The 17,014-nt window shown below is 33.7% G+C and overlaps 1 protein-coding gene across 1 annotated transcript in view; it reads left to right on the forward strand.

The window, feature by feature from the left end:
* The window catches only part of LOC126879640 (E3 ubiquitin-protein transferase MAEA), a 118,503-nt gene that overhangs the window by 27,767 nt on the left and 73,722 nt on the right, over positions 1 to 17,014 (forward strand). Inside the window, exon 2 of the mRNA XM_050642826.1 lies at positions 7,065 to 7,248. Within this exon, the coding sequence (XP_050498783.1) occupies positions 7,065 to 7,248 (184 nt within the window). The remainder of the gene's footprint in view (positions 1 to 7,064; positions 7,249 to 17,014) is intronic.

A 17,014-nucleotide genomic window follows, 5' to 3' on the forward strand; every position in this document is an offset into this window, starting at 1 on the left:
TGTTATCACATTCCATTCTTGTGAATCGTTCGGTAATGAGTTGTGAGGACATTGGCGAGGAACTGATGTAAACACCTCACTCGCGTCGATATCGTATTTCGGGCCATATTTCCGTCAGCGGCAGCAGCAGTGGCAACAGCTGAGTATAAATCCGGCCATATAAATATTGCCATAAATTCAAGTACTCATTGGGCTGACCTGCGCACTAGGATCGGTTTTCGAATTACCGTCACCCGACGATACAAATGATAATATAATAATAGTCAGAGATACGGACTTTCACTAAAAACTAAGAAAACAACATGTATGATGATCTTTAAGAAGGAACAGCAATTTGGACGAATCAGTGTGAACGGTCAACAAATAGAAGGAGTAAAAACATACACCTACCTTGGCTTGGTAGGAACGTCAATGAAAATTGGGATCATTCCATAGAAATCAAATGTAGGATAGAGGAAGAGCAAGATCTGCATTTCAAAAAATGGCTAAGTTATTCAAATGTCATGATTTGTCGATACCAATAAGAATCAGGTTACTTCTTCTTCTTCAGGTGCCATCTCCGCTACGGAGGTTGGCAATCATCATAGCTATTTTAATTTTTGAGGCAGTAGCTCTAAATAGTTGTTTTGAGCTGCATCCAAACCATTCTCTCAGGTTCTTCAACTATGAAATTCGTCTTCTTCCGATGCTTTTTCTGCCATCTATCTTTCCCTGCATTATGAGTCGTAGGATACCATACTTCTCGCCCCGCATCACATGTCCGAGATACTGTAGCTTCTTTTCTTTAATTGTAAGTTCAACTTCCTTCTCTTTACCTATTCTTCTCAGTACTTCATTGTTCGTAACTCTATCTACCCAGGAAACCCTCATAATTCTTGTATAGGTCCACATTTCAAAGGCGTTAAGTCGTCTCATTGTCTCTACATTTAACGTCCATGATTCCACTCCATAGTTTAGTACACTGTAGACGTAACATTTTGTTAGGCGTACTTTAAGAGCTAATGTTAAATCTTTGCTACATAGGACCTTTTTCATTTTTATAAAATTAGAACGTGCTTTTTCGATTCTGACTTTTATTTCTGCAGTGTAGTCATTATTTTCTGTTATAAGTGTTCCTAGGTAAGTTTACTTTTTTACTCTTTCGATCTGCTGGCCCTCTACTATCAAGATTTCGTTAGTATTATGGTTGTTTTTACTAATTTTCATAAACTTCGTCTTTTTGATATTGAGAGAGAGTCCGTACTCCCTACTACACCTTACTATTTTACTCATGAGTCTTTGCAGGTCTTGTAAACTATCGGCTATTATTACTGTATCATCTGCATATCTGATGTTGTCATATCTGATGAATCAGGTTACTGCGATGTTATATCTTTCCTATACTGTTATACGGAGTTGAGTCGTGGACTCTCACAGACGCCACCTGCAGGAAAATTGAGGCTTTTGAAATGTGGCTTTATCGTCGAATCCTGAAGATATCTTATGCCAACCACTTTACTAATCAGGGTGTTTTGCTGAGAATGTAAAAAGAAAAAGAGCTGTTAATCACAATAAAAAGAGCCAAAATTGAATACCTCGGTCACGTCATGAGGAATAGTGAAAGATATGGACTGCTGCAACTAATCTTGCAAGAAAAAGTAGAAGGAAAGCGAGGACCAGGAAGGCGAAGGATTTCCTGGCTGAAAATGTTACGTACGTGGTTCAACACAGAATATGAGATCTCTGTAACATACAAGACATAGTACGGTGGGGAAGACAGAGAATACGAGAGTGGAATCAGCATGTGACGAGAATGGACAGAGAGAGAAGAGAATAGCCCGTATAGCCAGAGATTCGAAGCCAACAGGCAAGAGACCAATAGGAAGGCCCTTTAAAAGGTGGCGAGATAGCTGGCAGTCAACATCACAGCTACGAATACAAGCTCAAAATCAGTTAAGAACTGGCTAAGAGGCCTAATATAAGAAGAAGAAGAAGTGGTTTAACACAACAACCACAATTCTTTTTAGAGCAGCAGTGTGCAAAGTACAGATTGCTATGATGGTCGCCAACATCCGAAACGGATAGGCACTACAAGAAGAAGTATATAATAATTGATTTTTTTGGTCGGTCTTTTTAAAAAAATCAGTGCGTTTATTTTTGTTTTAAAACTAATTCCTTCGAGCGCTGTGTATTTGGGGTCCCATTATAGTTATTTATCGGATCTTTGGCAGGTATTTTCATAACAGTATTCTTAATTTGGTAATAATTATCAGCCATAACATAAATTATCATAATTTTATTAATTTTTTTATGAAGATGTTTATACATTTTTAATTTTTTTATTTTTATCGTATGGCACTTGACACATTTACATAGGTTTACAAACGAACATCTAGCTTATTAATATAGTCTATCGACTCTGGAGTCGCCATTAGGAAATCCTCTGACCTGCCATGATATGATCTCGTGGGACACTGCTCTGTGATGTGACAGATGGTTTGTGGTTGTCCACAGTCACAGAGTGGGGATGCTCGTTTACCCCATTTATGCAGCATGTAACCACATCTGCCGTGTTGGGTTCTGATTTGGTTCAGCATAGTCCATGTGTTGCGTGGTAAATCAAAACCTGGTAGTTTTTGTGTGATGCAGGGTAAGTTTCTATTTTGTTGTTCCATCCATTCTCGAGTCCACATGGTCGTTAAATTGAACTCATTTTCCACAGCAATCTTTGCTGTTTTTATTGGCGGTCGTCTGGAGCGTAGACAGTTACCGTGCGTTGGCAGCATGTATATCTTGATGGATTGGCAGGCTCTCGTTATCAACTATCTTTCTGTACTCACTAGTGAGTGCGTGTATGCGTCGTAGTTTGGGTGGTGGAATGTGGCTCAGTACTGGGAGCCATTGCGTAGGTGGATTTGATAACGCCAGCAATCATTCTCATTGTATTGTTCAATTGGGCATCTATTTTGTGTATATGTGGGCTGTTAAGCCAGGCTGAAGAGCAGTATTCCGCGGTTGAGAAGACAAGGCCCAGGGCAGATGATCACAAGGTGGAAGCCGATGCTCCCTATGTTGTGCCGCACAGCTTCTGGATGATGTTGTTTCTGGATTTAAGTTTTTCTGCTGTTTTTGTCAGATGGTCCTTGAAAGATAAAGTTCTGTCAAGAGTCACCCCAAGGTACTTTGGTGTTTTATTATAGGCGAATGTGGTGTTTTCGAATTGGATGTCGAGTATTCTTCCTGCAAGCTTGTTATTTAGGTGGAAATTGGAAACCTCTGTTTTCGTAGCGTTTGGTTGGAGCCTCCATTTACGGAAATATTTTCCCACTGTGTGTAAGTCTGCCGGGAGGATTTCTTCTGTTTCTTCAAATGACTTACACCTTGTTGCAAGGACCCAGTCATCGGCGTAATCAAACTTCCTTGATCTGGTTTCTGGTATATCAGCGATGTACAGGCTAAAGAGAAGAGGAACCATTACATATCCCTGAGGCAGTCTATTCTTCAGTTTTCTTGGGGTGCTGATGTCAGTTCCCATGACCACTTGAATCGTTCGGACGGCTAGCATGCTGTTGATTCTTCTTCTTTTTGTGTAAACATGACTCTGTCTGTTTTTCAATGTGCCTCAAGTAGGTCGTCATTCCACCTTTTACGTGGTCTTTCCACTGATCGTCTTCCTATTACAATCTTCCACGGAATACAATCAAAAAGTTAGATAATAATAATTCAAAATCAAATGAAATAAAAAGTATCTTAAATAGAAACAATGAGTTAGTTACTGATAGATCTGACATTAGCAATATTTTTAATGAATATTTTTCCAATGTAGGAAATGAGCTCGCTGAAAAGATTAAAATACAACAATCTCCCGTTTCTCTAAAATTTACATGCAATCGTACATTCTTTTTAGAACCTGTAACTAACTCAGAAATCCATAATATTATTCATTCCTTAAAACCTAATAAATCTCCTGGCATAGATAACATTTCTGCAGATATACTAAAAATAGTTGCAAATATCGTTGTAGATCCTATAACTGTATTAATAAATAAAATATTCGAACAAGCTGTATGTCCTAAACTTTTTAAAAAATCGGTAATTATACCCATATTCAAAAAGGGTGACAAAAATTTAGTACAAAATTATCGGCCTATATCCCTTATTACCAGCCTTGCTAAGATATTTGAAAAAGCCTTGTCAGAGAGATTAAATAAATATCTCATAAAATTTAATCTGCTATCAGGTAACCAATATGGTTTTAGGAAGGGATATTCTACTACCGATGCGATTACGTCTGTTACTGATTTTTTATACAAAATGCTTGATAAAAGTTCTACTACATTAGCTATTTTTCTGGATTTAGCCAAGGCATTTGACACTGTCAGTCATCAACAGCTATTGGAAACTTTGGAGGATCTTGGAATCAGAGGTGCACCACACATACTATTACAAAGTTATTTAAATAATAGAACACAATTGGTCAAAATTAATGACAAACTAAGCGCCGAAAAAAACGTACAATATGGTGTACCTCAGGGTACTATATTAGGTCCCTTATTGTTTACTATTTATATAAATGCTTTGGCAGGAATGGAAATAAATGGCAAGATTATCTGTTTTGCTGACGATACAGTTATTCTCTACACCAGTAATTCTTGGGACGAACTAAAAATTTTAGCAGAAAGAGAAACTGTTAGGGTACTAGAACGGCTGAATGAAAGATTGCTTACTGTTAATTTTGACAAAACTTATTTCATACCGTTTTCAATTTATAAAAATAATTTACCTGCTTTCACGGAATTAGATATAAGAAATAATAATACACATATAAAAATAAGTAGAAAAAACAATATAAAATATTTAGGTGTGTATATTGACTGTCACTTAAGATGGGATGTCCACATAGATACGGTGTGCAGAACTTTAAGAATGTTATTATATAAATTTCGTTATCTCAGCAATATTCTAAATTTGCCTTACTTAAAAACTGTTTATTATTCATTGATTGAATCTCGTATTAGATATGCCATTTTGGCATGGGGTGGTACACATGCTTCGCATTTAACGAAACTTGAAATACTGCAACGAAGATTTCTGAAAATAATGCTAAGCAAGTCAAATCTATACCCGTCAGAACTACTTTACCGAGAAGCCGGCGTATTGAGTATTAGAAAGTTGTATCAATTAAACATAATTTTATTCACATACAAGAATAAACATATATTAAAATCTTTGGATCATTCTTATAGCACTAGAAGGAAACATCACGACTATGTTAAAATTTCTAATGCACAAAAATCTATTGGGAAACATAATTATACATACTTCGTACCCAAAATATTTAATTGTTTACCAGACATGTATAAAACTTATATCAGAAAAATAAACTCATTTAGTTTTGTCAAAACAATTTTTAGCAGATTTCTTAAGTATGAGGAAACTGAAACTCTGGATGCAATATTTTTGTAATTATTATGATTATTCAAATAGGGCAAAACTTTTTCTGGGTTTTTATTTTTACTTTGTTGATTGGTCTATTTCATAAAATATTGTGAACACTTAATTAGAGCTAAATAAATGTGAATAATCCCTGTGCACAACCTTTGGTTCTTCAGGGAATTTCTTTTGTGTTTATTTATTTGCTTATAACTTGTACAGTATATTCATGTTAGATTCATATATATATTTATATTTTACTCATATTATTTATATTTATATCTATGTTTATATTTAATTATATGTATTGAACTGTTAAGTGTATTTCCGTTCTATTATTTTGAAACTAAATAAACATTATTATTATTATATTATTGGGGAACCGTCTCTCGCCGTCCCTACTACTTTATTTGTTGTTATTCGGCTTATGTGTTCATTCCACTCCACTCTTATGTTTTTCACCCAGTTAGTAATGTTGTCCACCTTGCATCTCCGTCGTATATCTGCACTTCTAGCTCTACCCCATAGTGTCTTACAGGTGTCTTACAGGTGTCACAGGTTGTGTTTCTGCCGCGCACGTCATTATTGGTCTGATGACTGTTTTGTAAATTCTGCCTTTCACTTCTTTTTCGGTGTTTTTATTTCTCCATATTGTTTCATTCAGGCAACTTGTTTGCTTTATTCACCTGATCTTCAACTTCTGTTTCGAGCTTTCCGTAGCTAGATAGTGTGATGCCTAGATATTTAAACTCCATGACTTGTTCTATTATCTGATCCTCTAGCTCTAATGTACACCTTATTAGATTTGCTATTATAACCATGCATTTAGTCTTTTTTGGGGAAATTAACATGTTAAATTTTCTAGCGGTTATGTTGGTGCAGCATACGTTGTAAATCATCTTCACTTTGAGAGATTAGTATTGCGTCGTCTTACTATTTATCCTTTTTTTGTTCTTACTTTTTTATTACTTCATCCATGATCAAGTTAAACAATAGAGGACTCAGACCCAGGAATCTCCCTGTCTTATCCCATTGCCAGCTTCAATTGGGTCAGTTAATTCTTCATCTACTTTTATTTTTATTGTGTTGTTCTGGTAGATATTTTCGATCGTTTTAATTATTCCTAGAGGAACCTCTTTTGCGTCCTTTAATAGGTTTGTTCGTAGTACGATCCAATCGATCAGCAACCGTTGCCAACCATCAGACGCATGCGCAGTTAACAGTTAGCGCTGCGCAGTTAACAGTTCGAGTTTGTAGACTACGAACGCGCTTGCGTCTGACGGTTGGCAACGGTTGCTGATCGTTCTACGAACAAACCTAATATAACGTCCTTTAATTTTACCCTGTCGAATGCCTTCTTGAGGTCCACGAAACATAAGTATGCCGATTGGCATACATAAGTATGTTGATTATTCGAGCGGTGGATTTATAGGGGAATGTACGGAGGAGCTTGTGTGTCATGCCTTCTCTCCAGACTATATCGTAAGCTGCTGTTAGGTCTATGAATGTAGTTTTAAATTTTCTCTGGAACCCTGTCTCAATAAATGTGGTAAGTGAAAGAACCTGATCTGCGCAGCTTCTTTTGGGTTTTATTAATGTCTGTTATAATTTTATTAATGCCATTGTCACTTAAGGCATTTGTGAATTTTTAGGTTCCCTACGAAATTCTCAACAAGAAATTTAGAACAGCCCAGAAGGCAATAGATAGAGAAGTGTCACACGTTCAACAACAAGCTACACTTATAGAGGAAACTCTAGAATCAGATGTAAAAGCAAAAGATATTTCTAGCCTTTTGGGAGGAATGGTTGAAAAACTTCAAGTTTTGAAAAGAAAAGGTATGTATGTATTGTGTATTGTTTCACTAACTAACTTGTGTAGCCGCAAATATTTTACGGCTATCCCTACTTTTTCTGTCTTTACAGGGCAAATTACGTGTAGTAAACTTCTCACTGGTATGGATATGTAAACATTACTTGCCAATGTCATCATTAACTTTAAAAAGATGACTTTTGAATGTTCTTGGAAAACTGTTACTAGTATAATTGCTTAAATTATTAATTTATTTAATTAATATGGTAATTTTTTCACTAACTATGTACTCAGTGATTGTAATAATTTATATACTGTACAACAAAAACTAATACTCAATCGAGAAAATAGGAAAAGTGATAAAGTGATTTTTTAATAATATATTGTTACTATGGAACGCTTACAATTTTGAACATCTTTAACAACAAAATACTTGGATCACAGAAAATATCCTGGTGTATTCTCTGGTCGGATCTTCCATAAATAATAAACAATAAATAACTTTTTATTAAGTTCTCGTCTTAAATCAATTATTTATCAAATACACTATCAATATTATTTAATCAACAACTCAAAATACTCCCGATGTCATGTCAAATATTTAAAATTGCCACTGTCTTGTCACCATATTCTATTCGACTCAGTGCGTTGTATGACAAAGATAGCGAATGTTCGATTTGGAAAATATCACCACGGACATGGTGTCCATGTTTTTCGAATCCTGAAAAAACTGCTAAAAATTTTCAAAAAATTTAAACGCAGAATGAAAGACTAAATTATTATCGAGGGCCGAAAGTCCCTTACAATAAATAAAAACTTTCTTTTAAATGAGATATTTGAAATTAAAAATCACACTACATTTTCTCTTAATTTTTCACCCCTGTAACTTATTAAAGTAAACATTATAGAAGTTTCCAGGGACTTTCGGCCCTCGGTAAGAACGCAATCTTTCATTCTGCGTTTAAACTTTTCAAAAATACTTATTAGTTTTCTCAGGATTCGAAAAAAATGAATCCCATTTAAATAGCATTGGAGCCGAAACAGAGAGCTGTTTTTTGCAATAACATAAATCAGAAAAAAATAACGTTAGAACCATTCTACAGGTGTCAAATGAAAGAGCATGAGCTAAACTTTCAAATTGGTTTAAAAAAAGTGAATAAAAAATGCATTTATTAGTAATAAATAATTATGCAAAAGTATGTTAAATTTTTTCTTATAAACTTTTTTTTATATAATAAATTATATATATTTATTACAATTTTTCATCAATTATCATATAAATAACATTACTTGGTAGTTGTGCACCTAAAAAACGGTAAAAAGTAGATTTTTTTGAAAAAAAAAGGTATTCAAAAAGTTTAAAGGATTCAAAAAAAGAAAAATTGACGATACTTTTGCATAATTATTTATTACTAATAAATGCAATTTTTATTAACTTTTTTTAAACCAATTTGAAAGTTTAGTTCACGCTGTTTCATTTGATACCTGTAGAATGGTTCTAACATTATTTTTTTCTGACTTTTGTTATTGCAAAAAAGCTCTATGGGATGAACAATTTGAATAAAATTTAAACAATTGAAGGAATCGCTTTGGAATTTTTGTCACATATTAAGCACCAAAGAACCCTCATTTGACAAAAATTTCTTATTTTTACAATAGTTATTGCGAAATTAATTTTTTTGAAAGTTCGACCTTTTTTCACAATTATGTTAACAATAGATGAGTGTATTAATCTTTGTAATACGCCATTTTAAAGCTTTTTCCTTTCTCTCGAAGATGTTTGTAATAAGAAAACCATGAGTCTTACTATTTTCCATTAATTTGCAAAAAACGAAAAAATACCGTTTTTTGACACTAAATTGTTTGTAAATAAAAATGGCCGCCAGATCCTACGCAGGTAATAGTTACAATTATTTGTTTTTATAGGTATTACCTGTCGAAAAAACGCTTCAGTACCTTGGCTGTTAAAGTGTCACGAACAGGGTATATTTTTGTCTTATTACCCTGGCCTATTAGGGTTATTCTGCTCTCATATAAGAACAGTATGTTCTTCTATTACGCCACAGTCCAGTCAGCATATTCTCGCACAAGACCAAGTATAGCTCTACGGTATTGTGGGAGCAGCTGTGGGGCGCGAGCTGGACGGAAAGCCCTTTAATTTATTTCTACCAGCCTTCTTCTAATGGTACGTTCACTCACACTAACATTTCTTACCTCAAAAAGACTCGTACGAGCTTCAGGAGCAACACGTTGCTGACAATGAAGCGGTCATCTCGAATTGCTGTGCATCGATGTCGGCCTTAACTTGTCCTGTGGGTGTATGAACCTGTCTCTGAAATCGTCTAATAGTATCTCGTACCGTGGTTCAGCCCCTATATCCTTATCAGAGCTCAAGACGGCTGCTGTAGAGGATTGGCACAATATCCCCCAATCTGATATCCAGGATATTATGAATATATTGCCGAACCGGCTCCAAGAAGTCCTAAGGGTCAGAGGCGACAACACCCATTTTAATAGATAATCATTTTTTTTTTTTAATTATACTATTTAGTACATTCTTTAACGGTAAAATATTGCAAAACGTCTAAATTTTAAAGAACCGCTTGGATAAACATGAAAGTTGACATACACATACCTAACAAGTCAAAGAAAAAAGTGATATTCTGCCGATATGTGCTTTTGCCCCGGGGGTGGTGTTCACCCCCTCTTGGGGTGAAAAAATATTCGTCCAAAGTAAGTCCGGAAATGGATAAACTGACTAATTTTAAGTAACTTTTGTTCCAAAGAGTTTTTTTACTAAGTCAATACTTTTCGAGTTATTTGCCAGTGAATATGTTCATTTTTTCAACAAAATAACCACGCTTTTAGACGGTTTTTCGCAAATAACTCAAATAGTAAGTATTTTGTCGAAAAAACATTCGTAGCAAAAATATAGCCTGTAAAAAATTTAAAAAAATCGTGTATATATCACGTCTCTATGCTTCTTTTCATGAGCATTTTTCAGTGCGTCACAAATGATAGAAAAAAAGGCAAGTCCGTGATAATACACATTTATGACATTTATTCTAACATGACATTTTAGTTAAATCTGACAGTTGTCACTTTTTATTTGCAATTTGGCATAAAAACAAATCAATTGTGTTTATTGCATTTATAAAATGGTATGTTCTTTGATTTGTATAGTCTTATAAATTGTACAGATTATATTCGTAGATATATTATATAATTAGTAAATATTTTTTTTCGATTATAGCGCCATCTATTGACAACTAGAATAAATGTTATAAATGTCACCGACGAAATGTAATCACCGACGTGCGTTTTTTCTGTCACATACAATTTAATGCGTTAGAAAGAAATCGAAAAACTGTGACGCACTGAAAGATCCTCATGAGAAAAAGCATATACCTAGTAGAAGCAGAGTTATAGCTAACTAAAAATAGGTTAATATTCGTCAAATTCCAAATGGAAAACTTTAACGTGAAATAACCAAAAATGAAGCACATTTCGGGGAAAACTCATTACAACTTATTTAAAGTGTTTAAAAAAAGCTTCATTTTTGTTTTATAAAAAAAATTCCAGCATCAAAAGTAAACAAGTTACGCTCAAAATAAAGTTAGTCCCTTTTTTTTGTAAAAAAATCGGGAAAATCACCCCCTAATTAGTATCTCAAATGAACTTAATCGTTACGACTTCACGTATCTTGACTTGTGTATATATTGTTTATATGATCTGTAAGTTTCATCGGTTGAAAGTCCTTATTATTGAAAGGGCTGTAGTTAAAAGGGGTTGAACGAGTCACTGATCACGAATGTATGCAAATTTAGAAACACCAAATCTTAATCAATTTTTGTCTAACAGAAAAACAAAAAAAAATACATGATATTCAGAAAAGCAATGCTGACTTTTTTGTTTTTCGAGATTTTTGGTATCTCTAATAATTTTTAAGTTATTTTGAAAAAAAAGCATATTTTTCAAAATTAAAATTTTTCAAAATTTTATTTTAAAACCAAACTTTTTCAAAAATAAGCACTTTGAATCGATGAAACTTACAGACCAGAAAAGGGACCAACTTTATTTTGAGCGTAACTTGCTTAAATTTAATGCTAGAAACTTTTTATAAAAATAGAAAGAAACCTTTTTTAAACACTTTAAAAAAGTTAAGATGGGTTTTCTCCAAAAAGTGCTTAATTTTTTGGATATTTTATTTCGAAATATTCTATTTGAAATTTGGTGAATATGAATCTATTTTTCATTGGCTATAACTCTGGTTCTACGAGGTCCAGAGACCTAAGGTGTACACCATTTTTTTTACTTTTTTACAGGCTGTATTTTTGCTAAGAACGTTTTTTTCGACAAAATACTTACTTTTTAAGTTATTTGCGAAAAACTGTCTAAAAATGTAGTTCTTTTGTTGAAAAATGAACATATTCACTCGCAAATAACTCGAAAAGTGTTGACTTGGCGAAAAAGCTCTATAGACAAGTTACTTAAAATTAGTCAGTTTATCCATTTCTGGACTTATTTTGGACATATATTTTTTCACCCCCGAGAGGGGGTGAAAGTCATCCCCAGGGCAAAAGCACACATCGGCACAATATCACTTTTTTTCTTTGACATGTAAGCTATGCGTATACCACATTTCATATTAATCCAAGCGGTTCTTTAAAATTCAGAGCAATAACCGTGAAAGAATGTACTAATTATGATTATATAAATTATATTATATTATATAATTATTATTATACAGAAAATTTGACTGTTCGAAAGAAAATTTGACCCCCCGCCCCCTCCCAGAAACTCAGAAATTAAAAAACACGTCAGTTTATATTGGGAGGGGGACGAATTTTCATGCAAAATTCAATTCATGCCTTTAAATGTAACCCCCTACTGCCCCGCATTTCGAACTTTAGAATGGACAAATAAAGGAGTGACGATAGACGGGCGAAAACCTAAACCATCTGAGATTTGCCGATGATGTTACGCTAATAGCAAAAGACAGAGAAGAATTGCAGGAAATGCTATTGGACCTAAATACAAAATCCAAAGAAATAGGATTAAAAATACCGGGTGTCCACTTATATTTTCCCCCATTTGAACTGCCTATAACTTCTAAACGACTCAAGATAGAAATATGCGGTTTTCGCTGAAATATTTTATTTTAGTAAAAGTTTTGTCTGAATTGATTGAATTTTTTATATCGCTTTCAAATACGAAAAAAAAATGGCAGATTTTTGAAAAAAACGTTCTTGACTTTTTTTTAATGGAACACCCAGTATATTTTTTCGTAAATTGAAAGAAAGGTCATTCACCGATCCAGCGATATAAAGTTTTTCAAAATCGGTTGTCAAATCACTGAGTAATTAATTTTTAAAATGAGAGGTGCAACATGGATATCACATACCTAAATAACACAACTAAGCAAATTGATATTATGTTATGTGATTTCCACATTGCATCTCTCATTTTAAAAATGAATTGCTCAGTCATTTGACAACCGATTTTAAAAAAATTTATATCGCTGGATAGGTAAATGAACGTTTTTTTAAGTTTTTACGTAAATGACCATTTTTTATATCGCTTTTAAATACAAAATGGCGAAATTTTGAAAAAAAACGTTGTTGAATTTTTTTATTAAAACACCCAGTGTATTTTTTCGTAACTTGAAAAAATGGTCGTTTACCTATCCAGCGATATAAATTTTTTTAAAATCGGTTATCAAATGGCTGAGCAATTAAGTTTTAAAATGAGAGATGCAATGTTGAAATCACATAACATAATATCAATTTGCTTATAATGTTATTTAGGTATGTGATATCCACGTTGCACCTCTCATTTTAAAAATTAATTACTCAGTGATTTGACAACCGATTTTGAAAAACTTTACATCGCTGGATAGGCGAATGACCTTTCTTTCAACTTACAAAAAAATATACTGGGTGTTCCATTAAAAAAAAGTCAACAACGTTTTTTTCAAAAATCCGCCATTTTTTTTTCGTATTTGAAAGCGATATAAAAATTCAATCAATTCAGACAAAACTTTTACTAAAATAAAACATTTCAGCGAAACCCGCATATTTCTATCTTGAACCGTTTAGAAGTTATAGGCAGTTCAAATGGGGGAAAATATAAGTGGACACCCGGTAAATCAAGCAAAAACTAAATATCTAACCAACGAATCTCTAGATATAAATGGGAATATAACTCTGGACAACAATAATATAGAAAAAGTTGAGTAGTATATATACTTGGGACAAAAAGTAGAACTGTCAAAGCTTAACCTAAAGGCTGATTTAAATAGAAGATGTTCCTTAGCATGGGCAGCATTTGGTCGATTACAAACAGTATTTAAATCAAACTTGCCAAACACTTTAAAAGCAAAAACGTTCGATCAGTACTTGTTGCCAGGTCTGACATACGGAACCGAAACTTGGGCTTTTAACAACAACATAGTCCACAAACTTCAAGTGACTCAAAGCTATGGAACGGAGAATGCTCAACATTAAGCTCAGTGATTGCAAGTCCAATGAAGAGATAAGAAGGCGATCAAAAGTAACAGATGTGATCCAGAAGGTAGCCTTGTTAAAATGGAACTGGGCAGGACACATAGGGAGAATGAAAGACAACCGCTGGACAAGGCGAATTCTCGAGTAGCGACCAAGGGCAAGCAAAAGAAGTAGAGGCAGACCTCAGACAAGATGGACTGATGACATCAAGCGAATGGCTGGCCACGAATGGATACAAAAAACAGCAAACAGATATGAATGGACACACCTAAGGGAGGCTTACATCCGACGATGGATGGAATAGCTGTTGATGATGATGATGACTGCCCCGCATCAACCCCCACTTTTTTTTAAATAGCAAGTGTGGTCGAGTGGCACATCATTTGAAAAGTAATTTTTTTCTCTACACGACACTCTATTTTTTTTAAATTTACGTAGGTAATAAGTTTAAAGATAATTTTGGACTTAATAGTCCTGTCGCCAGGGGGGGTACAACGGCCTCCTGTATTCAGATGGACTTACCCAAGTTTTTATTATGTAAAAAACCTATACAGAAGTAAAAACTTCAAATTGTATTTTGGTATAAAATAGTTTATTTAAAACTTCTAAAAGTCATCCACATGGATTGCAAAACGTTTTCGTTCTGAACAGAACATCTTCAGTGCCTGGAATGAAGTATTTCCACGTTAGATTAAGGCAAAAAGGTTAAAATAGTGACTGTTAATGAGAAAATTATGTGGAGAATACTTACATTCCGCAAAGTAGTTGTAACTAGCACACCAATGAAGGTGGTAACTTCAAAATATATGGCTTACATTATACCTTATGATAAAATATTATGACTACAAGTCGATGTTACTAGATTAAAATATGTATGTGCCTAAAGAGCAACATGCTTCCCTGCTCGAAAAAACTAGGTACTTGCCATTTGAATTAGCACAGACCAACTGATGTAAAATGAAAAGGAATGACAAAGAGTGACATGACAAGACAAGGTAAAGTCAATTTTTGGTTACGAACTTCAAAAAGTGTAGTTTTAATTTTTGGATTTTAATAAAATGTAAAGGTAGGTAATAGCTGATTGAAAATATAATTAAAAATGTGTAAAAAATAAGTTGAGAATCTATTGTAAAGTCTAAAGAGCAACTCTCTAATCCAGAAAAAACTTTAGGTTTGTTGGAAATAAGATCGGTATAAGTCATGGTTAGAAGCTTGACGTCATCGATTGTTAAATTTAAAGGTGAAAGTTTAATTTGGTGTAATAGAATGAGGTTTATACTATATGTAAACAATAAATGACCTGAAGTGGAGAGATTGGATGGTAAATAAAGCGGATTTTAATGAAAATGTTATTTATAGATATATGTAATGTTGGTTGCCTAACATGGTGAGGAATGTTTAAATTTGGCTGTATACTGTTGTAATGATGATTCTGTCTGTTAAAATTGTAAAGGAAATTATGGAAAAAATTGAAGTTAAAATAACTAAAAGAATACAGATCAAGAGTAGATTACAATATTAAAGAAATAATTGTAAACAATGGAATTAATAAAATAATAATGGATTAGTAACGAAAAGGAAAATAAAATATGTGACAGCAAAATCTAATTACACTTTATGTTGTTTAGGATGGAATAAAATCGTTCAAGAAGAAATACCATGAAGGCTTCCAGCAGCAGTGGTTAAAATGTGGGTGAATAATGTAATGATATCTAATAATATAGGATAATTATGTGTTAGTGTCAATATGTAATGGAGAGTCTAGAATGCTGAGTATCTGAGATAGCGAACTATGAGTTTGATGTGGTATATGGTAGGGGAGTGAACAAACTGAACCAAGTTTGATGTAATCTTAGTGCAAGTTTATAATCTTAAATGACAGAGATGTTAACCAGAATTAAGAATGATGTAAAAGAACTAATATGAAATTAAATTAAAATAGCTGAGTAATGTGGGTTGCCTGATATGTAGATGGAAAAATGAAAAAATGAACAGACTGAATTTAAGCTAATGGATTTATGTTTGCAGTACCCTATTGTTTAGTATAGTCTAATAAAATTATTTTGAAAGAGAAAAAGGTAACATCAAAATAAAAAAGTTAGTAAAATGTGTAGCAGACCAAAGGAGTTGACTGTAGTAGTTATTGAATGAGATGAATGAAGCGAAGGTGACATAATAGGCAACAAAACAAAGTGATTATGTGATAAGAGAGAGAACATTCCAAAGGGAGACAAGTAAACCAGATCAAGATTTAAGGGCTATTATCAGTAAGAAAATGAGAGTCTAAATAAATTAAGATAATTTTTTTTTTGTGATATAAGAGCTGTAGGACCCGAAATGACAGAAACATGAGGTAAGACAAGAAAAAACACAACTATAGGAATAGAAAATAAATGTAAAAGAAGATGGGAAATAAAAGAAAGAGGAAAGTAAGAAAATGTAAAGAAGAAGAAATGGAAAGGAGGAAAAGAAAAAAGAAAAGAAGGAAAAGAAGAGAAGAAAGAGGAAAAGAAAAACAGAAAAGAAGAATCGAAACTATGGTAGGAATCGGATAAAGTAGGAGAAAAGAGTGAAGGTAAAGAGAAGGTGCAAGTCTAGATGTGTGTTAATGGGTGATTAGTAAGGAAATAGAAGAATGTTAGAAACTAGTGGGGCGTTGGGAAAGAGGGAACAAGGTAATGAATAGAAATAACGGAAAATGAATATGGGAGAGTATAAGAAGGATTAAAGTTGGGTTAGGGGAATAATTGTCGATGGATAGGAGTAAAAGGACGATTAAGAGTGGTTTGACGATTAACACAATTAGGGCTAGTTCTCATGTCTCTAGAAATCTCAAGGTCCTCATACAGATCCAACCGTAGAGTGTTCCTGTCTTGGATGTTGTGGATTAATTTAACACCATCAGGGATGCTGAGATTGTGATTGTTAACTTTTAGGTGATGAGAAAAAGCTGAAGTAGTATCTCTCTTAGAATGTTCAGCAGATCTGGTTGATAGTGATCTGCAAGTCCTGCCGATGTAAGAGGCATCACAATCAGAACAAGTCAATCTGTAGACTCCACTACGGTTCATATAGTGTATTGTATCTTTTGTATTTGTCAAAAAGTGGCCAAGGGTGTTACCAACTTTGAAAGAAATATGTATGTTTTCTGAAGAATTAGATACAATACGTTTAATCTTTTCAGATAGAGTGGGGTTGTGATATGGTAATGACCTGTAAATGGGTGAAGAGGAAGAGGACTGACGGAAAGCCGAATTTTGTAACATTCTAGATTCTCTTTTACGGA

Source organism: Diabrotica virgifera, chromosome 2, assembly GCF_917563875.1.
Source record: "Diabrotica virgifera virgifera chromosome 2, PGI_DIABVI_V3a".
Classification (NCBI taxonomy): Eukaryota; Metazoa; Arthropoda; class Insecta; order Coleoptera; family Chrysomelidae; genus Diabrotica; species Diabrotica virgifera.